This window comes from Lipotes vexillifer, unplaced genomic scaffold (genome assembly GCF_000442215.2).
Source record: "Lipotes vexillifer unplaced genomic scaffold, Lipotes_vexillifer_v1.1 scaffold512, whole genome shotgun sequence".
In the NCBI taxonomy this organism is placed as follows: domain Eukaryota; kingdom Metazoa; phylum Chordata; class Mammalia; order Artiodactyla; family Lipotidae; genus Lipotes; species Lipotes vexillifer.
In genome coordinates, this window is record NW_006787695.1 from 2,600,723 (window position 1) to 2,612,934 (window position 12,212).

Sequence of the window (12,212 nt, forward strand, 5' to 3'; positions counted from 1 at the left end):
TCGCCGCTCTGGCGAGGTCGGGGTGGGGGGCTGCCTGGGCTCAGGGGTCTCCACCTGCGCCCGTGCGCGGCTCCCCTGGAACAGCGCCCGTGCGCGCAGAGAGCAGGTGTGCCCGTGCCGTTTGTCAGGGAAAGCGCTGTGAAGGGAGCCGCCGGCATCTCCTTTCCTGCCGGGCGCGGCGCGGGTCAACGTCGTGGTGCGTCTTGCGAGAGGCGGGGAGGTGTCGACTTCGGACAGTAGGAGGCTTCGGGACTTGACCCTCCGCAGGTGCGCAGCTAGCCTCCCCGTGTCGTTGGAGCGTGTGGCGCCCTGGGTAATAAGAGCGCAGCGCTGTTGGAAAGGAGAGCGCGGTTTGCCGCGAGCGCCTGTGTTGTTTTAAGGGCTTTATCGCAGGCACGTACCAGCCGGAGCGCCCTTCTCCGCGGCTTCAGTGACGACTTGGCTTGTAAACATCACGGTGCTTCTCCTCAGCGCGCACAGAAGCAAACCCCGTGTCTGTGCCTCTTGTGTGCTTTGTAAATTCGTGCAAGGGGACCATGGAATTGAAAAGTCATGGCCACCTGGGGTCTTTTGGCAAGTGGAGGTTCTGCTGCCTTACGGGTATCTGGCACATTAATCACTTGTATATTCGGCCAGGCGAGGAGTTAAAGGTCATCTCGTGGCCAAAAGAAAAAATCACATCGAATCAAACCAGGCTGTTTGGGGTGGGAAAAAAGACCTGCTTTCTGCTGGTAGGGTAATTGGATTTTTTCCCTGGGATCATGTCTCAACTTTTACAGGGCTTCTGGTACTTTTCTGTCCGACCTCCATCTTTCAACTTGTGAAATTCCGTCTGCACGTGGCTGATGCATGTGTGTTTGTTGCTTGTGGAGGAGGAAAGTCTATGTAGAATCTGAACGTGGAGACCTTAAAGCGGGATCAGCTAAGGGTGATCGTCTACAGAGAGGAGGGCTGATGTTTGCTGGTTACCGTTTGTGTGCGTGGCGCACACATGGCGCACACAGGCCGCGCCGGGGTGTCCCCTGGGTCGGGGAGCCCTTCCCTCTCCCCCCACGGCGGCTGTGACTTGATCTTGGTTGGGGGGGGGGTAGCCTGGCTGTTCCAGGATGAACGTTGTGGTTGGGGGGGTCCTGGCTCCGTGCCAGCCTGGTCCCAGGATGAACGTTGCTCTTGCGGGTCACTTTTTGGGCCGCGATTCGCGGCTGCCTTTAAGAGGAAGAAGGCTGCCCTCGCGGCGGAGGCGCTCGTGGCGCTTCCCGCGAGCGTCGCACGCGCTGCGTGGAGCGAGCGCCTCTCGGGGCGGGCATCGGGGGAGTGTCCGGGAGGAGATTGTCCCTGGCCTCCGTCGCCCCTTGGTGTGTGAGTGGACTCGGAGCAGAGCCGTGGGTGGTCGGCAGACCTCGGGGCGTGGCGAGATGGGGGGCGTGGAAGGAGCCGGTGGGGGCGTGGCCGGAGAGGATGGCCTGAGGGAGCTGGGGTCGGCCTTGTGGGCAGATGGGGGACTGTGGAGGGATGGGGGGCGGTGCTTCGGACATGCCGGCCCTGCTGCCAGCTTGGGGCATCCGCGCTGGTTTCGGGGCCAAGGGAAGTTGTGCAGCGAGGCTGTGTCATGCATGGGAGGCTGTCCTGCCCCTGCGGCCCGTGTCCGCCCGCCTGCCCTGCCTGTGGTGCCTGCTCCTTGCGCGCTCTGAGCAGCCCCGAGGCCCCCAGGTCGTCCACCGCGACGTCCCTCAGACCTCGTCACAAGCCCTCGAGGGCCCGCTATGACCGTGCTGCCCACCCTGTCCAAGCCGGGTCCCGACCCTCCGGCCCCCGGCGATCGACTCTCTGGCTCTGCACACACTCTTCATCCGCTGTCACCGTGCCCTGGTCCCGCTCACGCCCGTCCAGCTTCCCCGTGGGGTCCTCCAGGTGGATGCACGGGCCCCACGGGGCACCGAGAACCCAGCGCAGCCGCCCCCGGGGGACAGTGCTGGGTGTTGACCTGACCTCTCCTCCACACGGTGACAGCCTGGCCTGGGGACTCTGACCGTCTCGGACACCGCGCGGGGTCACGGCCCTGCGCAGGGTGGGCCCTGAGTACCCCCTTGATCCATGCTCCCAGGAACCAGGGGTCGGACGCGGGCCCCCGGGTCCCTGAGCCCACGGATGTGACCCTTCACGCCGCCGCCCGTCCCGTCCACGCCCCCAGCCCTGCCTTCTGGCCCCGTGGGGCCCCAGCGTCCTCTGCCCGGGGGTGCAGACCCAGCCGACATCTCAGGCCCCTGCCTCGTGGACGTGGAGCCCCGGCCTGTCCCCTCACGGCAGCCGCCCTGCTTGGCCCAGCTCCTCGTGGGTCTGAGAGTTTGCTCTCCAGCCACCTTTTCTCCCCTGGAAACCTCCGTGGCTCATGTGGCCTCTCGACACCAGTCCCTCTCCTGTGGTGGCTAGAGGACTTTTGAACAAACCCACGCGCAGGGCCAGCCGTTCTCTTCTTTGTTTTGGTGCCTCTGCTTTAGACTTTCACAGTTGGACTCTTGCTGCCCGTCCAGCGGGCCCTTGGCAGGTCAGGCTGGGGAGCCGGCCGCCAGCCGGTGGGGAGGGGCCCTGGGTCCGAGGAGAAGCAGCCCCGGCCTGCAGGGCCTCCCAGCCCGGCGGTGGGCTCTGGTGGGCGCCGTGCCCGCCCGTGTCCCTGCGCCACCCGCCGGGCTTGGCCGCTGCCCCTGGGTCTTGGCTCAGATGGGGCCGGCCCGTTGGATGCTGCCCCCGGGCTGTGCTGCACTTGCCCTGCATCCTGCCCTGGCAGAGTCGGAGCCACGGTCGTTTCCGCTGCCCCAGCTAGTGCGTCTGCCCGACGGGGCACTGGCCGTGCGAGACTGCGTTTAGAGAAGGCTGGCCTGGGCGTTTGCTTGTGCGGGCCCACCTCCCGGGGCCCTTGCTGCTGCGCAGGGATGGCCGTGCTTTCCCATGAGGCTGAGTTTTCAGCCCGCCTGTGTTCTGGGGGCCCCGGGCGTCTCCGTGATGTCTGGAATCGTGATGAGTCAGGCAGCGCTGGTGTCCGCGCGGGCGACAGAAATAGCTCTTTGCGAGCAGGTGTCATCTTGACCGGTGCCCGGGTGACAGCCGGGAGGCGGGCGTCAGGCGTGTCGCTGGGAGGGAAGCTGCCCTGCTCTGGGAGCCGAGTGCCCCACCTGCTGTGTTGGCTTCTGAGAGGCTTCGGCCCTGCTTGAGAATCCTCCCTGCCTGTCTGTCTGTCTGTCTCTCTCTCTCTCACACACACACACACACACACACACACACAAACAGACACACACACATATTTGTGCCACGTCCGCTTTCATTGTGGACGTCCAGCCTGGACGCAGGTAGCTCAGGAAACAGCCCCCGTGGTCCCCTCAGGCTCTGCTAAGGCCTGTTTGGGGCCTGGAGGTGGCCGGTTCCCAACAGTGCCCTGTGTGCTAGAAAAGAACGCGTGTCCTGCAGCTGTGCCGGCTGTGCTCTATTTATGTCCCAGAGATTACACTGTAAGTCTCTCGTGTCCGTGCCCAGCTGTTTGTTTTTCCGTCATCCGGTGGTCCGTCAGGGGTGGCGGGGGAGTGGGCCTGGCCTGCCTCTGTGCCGCGTCCCTGCATTTCCCCAGCACCTTGGCTTGGTCAGCGCTGAGGCTGTGCTGGGGCACCGGTCAGCTCTGGGTCGGCAGAGCTTCCCGTGATGGACGCCCAGTGTGGTGTCCTGACCATCTCTCTCTGTCACATCCAGACTTTCAACCCTTTCTGGGCGTGAATATGGCGATGTCAGCCTTCTTTTTGTCACTGTTGGCTGCTGTATCTTTTTCCACTTGTTAAAAGTTTTCCACCTCTGTGTCCTTATATCTCACGTGTTTCCTGTAAGTCAGTCTTATTTTCTTTTTTCCGTCTGATCTTTGTTTTTTAATTGGAACATTTCATCCATTTACATTTATAAGGACTATTAATCTATCCTGATTTATTTTCACCATCTTCTTTGTGTTTCTTTTTATGCTCTCCTTTCCCTCTGTTTTATCTTTTCCTCGCCCGAGTCCTTAACACTAGCTTACTGCTCATCTTACAAGGTCAGTGACTTCGTTTCTCTAGGTACAGAGTGAGTATCTTTACCCTCCAACTCAAAACCTTCAAACCCTTTACTGCCAGCACCCTCTCGTTCCATGTTGTTGTCCTGAGAGAGTCTTTAAAGAGAGGTAAAACAATATTCTTATTACCGATGTACGTGGAGGGCGTGTGCATGGATTTACCCATGTAGGCACCATGTTCCTTGCCCTTCGTTCCATCCTGCAATTCAGACCTTCCATTTGGGAGCGCATTGCTTCCTGCCCGAGCCCAGTTCTCCCGGGAGGGGCCTACGAGCTGACCGTGGGGCAGGCGCCACGGAGCTGGTGACGTGGGGAGAGCTCACTGCTCTCGGGAGGCGAGGCTCCACTCCGCTGTGTCCCTGGCGGCTTCATTTCCCTTCGCTTCCTGGTGGCTGGTGAGGGCGGCGTCCCCGTCCTGACAGCGGAGAAAATAGCGCATGTTGTTGAGCGACACCTTGTCTGTGTGTGTCTGCGGCCGTGGCTTGGCAGGTGGGGATACCTGCCCTGGGACCAGCCGGCCCAGCTAGCTTTGGGGATGGGCAATGGTGGCACCCGGCGCTGAGTGCCGCTGTGCCGGGGAGGATGCCAGAGGTGTCAGTGCAAGCCTGCAGCCCTTTCCGCAGGTGTGAGCCCTGAGCTGCTACAGGTGACAGCCCGGGACATGGGGCCTGCGCTCCATCCTGCCCTCCAAACAGAGGCGAGGAAAACTGGGAAAAACTGAAGCCGCCTAGAGGAGTGAAACCGGGGGAGACATTCCCCAGGTGAAGCCTGGGTGTCCCCAGGTGACGCGTGAACCCTCGAATCTCTCCGTCCTCAGGACCGGCGCTGGGTCTTGCTTCCCCTGCGGCTGTTCTTTGCCGCCGTAGGTGGGCATCACAGCCCAGCAGCTCTGCCCCGAAACCAAATCCCAGAGCCAGGACGTCCTAGGGCTGGGCGGAGGGGGTCAGCCTCTGTCCCTGGGCGCCGACAGGGCTGAGTCCGAATTGAACGTGGGCCGAGGCGTCCCGCAGCCCCTCCCGGGGCAGGGGCTCCTCCGGGGCCTGTCCTCCCGCTTCCTGCCGTCCCCCCACCCCTTCCCCGTGCTGTCGCTGCCCCAGCCCGTGGCCGTGCCGGCCCTCAGGGCGGCCTGCTGCTCCTCCTTCCCCTCCCAGCACCTCCCAGCTCCCCCTCGCCTCTTAGGACTGAGCCAAGTCTGCACGCAGCCCCTCGGGATTGTGTTGGCCCCGTGGTGATCACAGAGCTCGTGGCCCAGTGTCCTCAGGCTGCCACACGGACCTGGTACAGCTGACTCATGACGCCTCCACCTCCTCTCGGTACGGTCACTGCCCCGTGCAAGGTCACCGAGCACTGAACAGCTGCCGCCTCAGCTGGGTCCTCAGGAAACACAGGAGACGTGGGGCATCCGTGACGTGACAGAAGGGGACGCGGGGCATCCCCTATGTGGCTGACGGGACATGGGACGTGCCGAGGTGTGACCGAGGGGACGCGGGAGGTCCCTGATGTGACCGAGGGGTCGTGGGACGTCCCGAGGTGTGACCGAGGGGACGCGGGAGGTCCCTGATGTGACCGAGGGGTCGCGGGAGGTCCCGAGGTGTGACTGAGGGGGATGCCTGCCGTCTCCTGCTGTGTTGCGGGTGGAGAAGCGGTCTGGGCTGCAGGCTGTAGGAGTGGCGTCCACTCACAACGTTAGAATAAGTGCACAGCGTGACTCCTGAGGGCCGTGTGCTGTGTCTCGGCTGCAGGTTGGTGGCGAGGCCCCTGGTGCTTGTGGGCGTGGAGCTGTGCTGTTTGTGCCTAGTCGGGGCAGCTGGGACGGGGGCACTCCGCCGTGAGCACACCGCCACCGCGCCCTGTCCTTGGCTTTGCGGGCCTGGCTGCCCGCCCCAACCCCCTGGATGTAACCACCCCTGGCGGGGCAGTGCTGCCTGTGAGCCCTCTCTCCTGCGTTTGCCTTCCATCTGCTTTTCCACGTGTGTCTCTGGATGCCCAGGGGCCGTGGGCTCTGTGTGTCCGTAGTGCTCTGTGTGTGCTGAGTTTCTCAGACCTCGTTGGCAGGCGTACCCCTTGCCGTCCCCTCTCTGGAACACCTGGTCACTCCCCGTCCCCCGCCGGTCCCATGGCCTGAGGCCTTGGGTGCTCATCCCTCGCTCCAGCGCTTCCCACCAGGACCCTGGGCTCTTCCTGCTGCATCACGGTGTGTCCTCGTGTCCCCAACCACAGGGAATCTGGGGTGTTTCCAGGAGGTGGGCCGTGGGCTGGGCTGTGCTTCCCTGTTCCTGCCCATCAGGGATGTCCAGATGCATGAGTCTCCATGGGCATTACAGGCCGTGACTCGGGGCAGCTGTTTCTGGCACCCAGGGGGCCTTCCCGGGTCAGCGCAGAGGGACACTGCACATCCTGCAGGGGGACAGTGTCCCACAGTCCAGGGACAGCAAGCCTCACCGAGTGCGGCCACCCTCCCGGCCTCCCCAGACCTGCCCAGTCCCAGCGCGTTCACTCCCAGCAGGTGCTTCCTGAGTGGTTCCGCTGACTGGTCCCATCTACTCAGGGGCGTTGGCGAACGCAACCCTCCTTTGTAGGCGTGGTGCACGCTTCTGACCTGTGACCGCACCCAGTTCACAGGTCACCCCGCCGGCCACCGGGCAGACATCCTGACACTGCCGTTTGGAAGGCGCGGTGTGGGCTCCAGGATGGCTTCCGGCTGCTCCCTGTGCCAGGATGCTGAGCCCTCGGGGCTGTGGTGCTTTCTGAGGGCCGTGCCCAGCCACGGCGCTGGCCTCACATCCCGTCCACAGGGAAGGACGGTGTGGGGACAGGCGGTTCCAGGTGCGAGACGCAAACGAGGGGACAGCCCGCCTGTGCTGACCTTGGCCTCCCGGGAGGGCAGGAGGGCAGGTTCTCTCAGCAGCCGGCCTTGTCCTGAGGGGTCACACCCGAGGCAGGATCGGGGGCAGCAGGACCGTGTGTGTGGCGCTCCGCCACGGGCCGTGTCACCTCCCGTGTCTGCAGTCAGCCCGGTGACAGTCTGGGCGTTCTGTCCACAGTCGGGTTCGCTGGGCTCGGGGCAGCCGCTCTGGTCCAGCCCGCCTCTGCTCAGTGCGCACCGGCGGGAAGCAGGTGCTCACCGTGCTGGGTCCTCACTGCTCTCTTTCTCAGGTCCAGACGAGGAAGGAGCAGCCCCTGCCGCCCGCGGCCAGCCTGAGCATTCCCACATTCTACTTCCCCCGAGGCCGCCCGCAGGACGCGGCGAACGTAGACGCCATCATCGCCAGGATCGAGAGGACTTTCGCCCAGTTCCCGCACGAGAGGGCCACCATGGGGGACATGGGCCGAGTGGCCAAGGTGGGTGTCTGCGCGTGGGGACGTGGCCCGCGGTCCCCCTGCGGTTGTGGCCTCACACTGCCTGGTATTCCCTGGGGCCTGAGGTTCTCTGTTAGTCCAGCTGTTTGGACTTGGTGCTCCTACCACAGGAGCTGAGACCCGACCCCTGGCCTCAGACTCGGGATCCCACAAGCCACAAGGCACTGCAAAAAGAAAAAAAAAAAAAAAACAAAGCAGGGCAATAAGAAAGAATAAAAACTAAAGTAAAATTAGAAAAATAAAAATATTGTAAAATTAAAAATAAAACAACAACAACAAGGCAAAACAGAACCACGACAGCAGAAAAAAGAAAAAAGGGGGCTGGAAGAGGCCTGAGGGGTGGGGCTTAGGCCTAGCACAGCGGGAGGGGCCCTGGAGGGCTGAGGGTTAGGCCCAGGACCCCGGCAGGCTCGCCAGGGCCCGAGTGGTCGGGGGAGACTCTGGCCACGCTCCCCTCTGACCCCCTGATCCCCCTCCCATGTGGGAACCCCCCCCTCCCCGCCCCGAGGGTGCCGGTCCCATCCCACCTCCACTTTGCCTCCCCTCCTCCTTACCCTCCACGTCCTGCCAGTTGCTTGGGAATCCCTCCCTTCCCTTTAGATGTCTGAGGCCCCACCGGCACCTGGCCAGTGCCCCGTTGTGAGGAGACGCGGACTCCGCCTCTTCCTGTGCGCTGTCTGGACCCCTCCTCCTCCAGGGTGTTTACTGCCCCATTTTTAACTCGTGTCTGTTAGAATGAAGCGGTCTGTTCTGTTGTCTGTCCCTTCAGGGGAATTCTCTTGGTGTGTTAACTTCGAGTGGTTTCTCTGCTTCTTGTACTTACTTACATTTCTCTTACTCTGAGTTTAGGAGAAACAATTATGTGTCGTAGTCTTGGGAGGCTATTTTATGTGGGACTGTCCCTGTGTAGCTTGTATGGGCTTAATATTTTTGGCACAAGGGCAGCTTTTAGTTTGGATGCTTGCCACCTCTTTCCTCAGCGTGTGCTTGCTGTTACCCCGTAATAGGGGTGTGCAGGGGCCGGCAGCCCGTGCGCACTCCCGGGGCCCCTACCAGCAGAGGCAGTGATTGGCGCTTGCTGACAGGTCTCTCAGCAGGGGCGGTGGCCCGCGCGCGCGCTCCCAAGGCCCTCACCGGGCAGGGACAGTGATTGGCACCTGCTCGCGGGTCTCTTAGGCACAGTGGCAGCCGGCCTGCTCGCGGGATGGCGGGGGCAGTGATGGTTGCCTGCTCCCTCGTCTCTCGCAGCGGCGGTGGCTCACGCCCAGCCCGGGGCTCGTGTAGGCGGGGTGCTGTTGCCTGAGAGCGCGCGCGCTTGGGGACGGAAGCGTCTTCAGTGGTCCTGCCGCTCGCCTGCACATCCCCCGACAATTGCTGCTTGCCTCTCCGGGGGGCCCAGGCTTCTTCCACGTACACCCTCCATGGCCACACTCCAGCCCCTTCAGGATGTCCCGTCCTCTCCCCGGGTCTGACCTCTGAAGCCCAAGCTTCAGCACCCAGCCCCCACCCGCCCCAGTGGACGGGTGTCTCAGTCTGGGGAGCACAGGGCAGCAGTGACCACTGTATGTGCAGGTCCCTGTCTGCGTTGCCTTTCGCAGACCTGTTGCTGTGCTCTCTCTGAGGCCCTGAAGCTCCCCCTTCATCCACGCTGATCTCCCTGCCAGCGAGGGCACTCTCCAGGGTGCAGGAACCTTTCCTCTTCCACAGCTCCCTCCCTGGGGCCCAGGTCCTGTCCCCATTCCTTTCTCTCTCTCTCTTTTTCTCTTCTTTGTTTCTCCCTGCCTGGTTCCATGGAGATTTTCTTGCCCTTTCTGAAGTCTGAGGTCTTCTGCCAGCGTGCAGTAGGTGTCCGGTGAGAGCTGTTCCACACGCAGGTGGGTTTTTCTTGTATTTGTGGGAGGATGTGAGTTCCATGTCCTCCTCCTCCTCCGCCGCGACCGCTTTCCTCCACATTTTCCTCTTCGAGTTTTAATTTCCTTTAACGTTACTGCTTTATTAAGGGTTTTAATTTCTGGGGTCACTTTTGGTCATTTATGTTTTTTTTCTAAAACAATCGGCATGATTATAAATGTATTGTTCTAAAGCTTTTCCTTATCTTCTCGTATGATCCTTTTAAAATTTTTGTTTTCTTTTGGAGTATAGTTGATATACAATGTTGTGTTAGTTTCAGGTGTACAGCAAAGAGATTCCCTTATACATATATCTATTTCTATTTCAGAATTTTTTTCCCACTTAGATTATTACATGATATTGAGTAGAGTTCCCTGTGCTATACAGTAGGTCCTTGTTGATTATGTAGTAGGGTGTATGTGTTAACTCCAGACCCCTAATTTATCCCTCCCCGTTGCCTTTCCCCTTTGGTAGCCATGAGTTTGCTTTCTAAGTTTGTGAGTCTGTTTCTGTTTTGTTTATAAGTTCATTTGTATCATTTTTTTAGATTTCACATATAAGCGATATCATGTGGTATTTGTTTTTCTCTGTCTCACTTACTTCACTTAGTATGATCATTTCTAGGTCCATCCATGTTGCTGCAAATGGCATTATTTCGTTTTCTTTGATGGCTGAGTCATATTCCATTGTACGTATGTACCACATCTTTATCCGTTCACCTGTTGATGGACATTTAGGTTGCTTCCATGTCCTGGCTATTGTAAATAGTGCTGTAATGAACATTGGGGTGCGTTTATCTTTTCAAATTATGGTTTTCTCTGGATACATGCCCTGGAGTGGGTTAGCTGCATCACATGGCAACCCTGTCTGTAGGTTTCTGAGGAACCTCCACACCCTTCTCCACAGTGGCTGCACCAGCTCACATTCCCACTGGCAGTGCAGGAGGCTCCCTTTTCTCCACACCCTCCCCAGCATTTATTGTTTGTACATTTTTTAACAGTTGCCATTCTGACCAGTGGGAGGTGATACGTCATTGTACTTTTGATTTACATTTCTCTGCTAGTTAGCAGTGTTGAGCATCTATTCATGTGCTTTTTGGCCATTTGTATGTCTTCTATGGAGAAGTGTCTATTTAGATCTTCTGCCCAGTTTTCGATTGGCTTGTTTTCTTTCATACTGAGCTGCATGAGCTGTTTGTATATTTTGGAGATAAATCCTTTGTCACTTGCTTCGTTTGCAAATGTTTTCTCCCACTCTGTGTGTTGTCTTTTTGTTTTGTTTTGATGGTCTCCTTTGCTATGCAAAAGCTTGTAAGTTTAATTAGGTCCCATTTGTTTATTTTTGTTTTTATTTTCATTCCTCTGGGAGCTAGGTCCAAAAAGATACTGCTGTGATTTATGTCAGAGTGTCTGTCTTTGTTTTCCTGTAAGAGTTTTATAATGTCCGGTCTTACATTTAGGTCTTTAACCCATTTTGAGTTTTTTTTGTGTGTATGGTATTACACAGTGTTCTAATTTCTTTCTTTCACATGTAGCTGTCCATCTTTCCCGGCACCACTTATTGAAGAGACTGTCTTTTCTCCGTTGTATATTTTTGCCTCCTTTGTCATAGGTTAATTGACCATAGGTGCATGGGTTTATCTCTGGGCTTTCTATCCTGTTCCGTTGAATCGTGTGTCTGTTTTTATGCCAGGACCATACTGTTATGATTACTGTAGCTTTGTAGTGTAGTCCAAAGCCAGGGAGCCTGATTACTCCAGCTCTGTTTTTCTTCTCAAGATCGCTTTGGTTATTTGGGGGTCTTTGTATTTCCATATAAATTTAAAAATTTTTTCTTCTAGTTCTATGAAAAATGCCATTGGTAAATTGATAGGGTTTGCATTGAATCTGTAGATTGCCTTGGGTAGTATATTCATTTTGGCAGTATTGATTCTTTCAGTCCAAGAACATCATATCTGCACAATTGACCGTTTGTCTTCGTAGGGTTATTTATCTCAGATTCCCTTTGACTAGTCATGCTAGAGGTTAACTTATATTTTTTCAGATAAGAATCTATCAACTTCATTGAGTACTTTAATTTTTTGTTCATCTCCTTCATGAACCTCTGCTTTCATTTTTGTTACTTTCTTACATTTTTTCTGTTGTCACTTTTTTCCAGCTTCTTGAATTGAACAATTATTTTTCAGTCAGCTTTACTGAGATATAATGGACACAGAGTAAGACTCCCCAGTTCTAAGTATACAGTTTGACAGAATTTGATAAATGTTCACCCCTGTGGATCCACATCACTGGCAAGGTAGGGAACACTAATCCCCCAGGGACGTCCCTTGGACTCCTTGATCAGTGGGTTGGGCCAGAGGGAGTGGCTTGGGCATCTGCCCACCCCCTTGGTGGTGCCGTTTACACGGATCATGGGTGCAGGACCCTGCTTTTGCTCCTGGCACTGCAGAAGTGAGTTAGGTTCTGACTTTTCTGTGTCTTGTTCATAATTTGCCCCAGCTGCACGCGTGTGCAGTTATTTTTAGTCCCTTGTAGTTTCTTTGTATCTGTTGCTGGAGGAGATGTTTGTCCATGTGCAAGCCCTGCAGCAAAGCGTCCCAGGTCCTGGCCTACCTCACCCTCACTCCCTGGCCCTATGGTGCTATTGTTTTGCCTTTTCTAGAATTTCACATGAATGGGATCATGTGGTGGGTTGTCTTGGGTTTTTCTGGCCTCTTTCACCCAGCCTAATCGTCAATGTTCGTCCTTAGCATTTACTGCTAAGTAGCATTCTGTGTTCACACGTCCCTTGATGTATCTGTTTACTGGTGGATGAAAGGTTGTTCCCAGTTTTGTCTCATGAATAAAGCTGTTGTGTACGTCTGTACACAGGATTT

General features: G+C 57.4%; 1 protein-coding gene across 1 annotated transcript in view; it reads left to right on the plus strand.

Annotated features, from left to right (window-relative positions):
- The window catches only part of PPP2R3B (protein phosphatase 2 regulatory subunit B''beta), a 52,933-nt gene that overhangs the window by 16,672 nt on the left and 24,049 nt on the right, over positions 1 to 12,212 (plus strand). Inside the window, exon 2 of the mRNA XM_007460505.1 lies at positions 7,244 to 7,429. Within this exon, the coding sequence (XP_007460567.1) occupies positions 7,244 to 7,429 (186 nt within the window). The remainder of the gene's footprint in view (positions 1 to 7,243; positions 7,430 to 12,212) is intronic.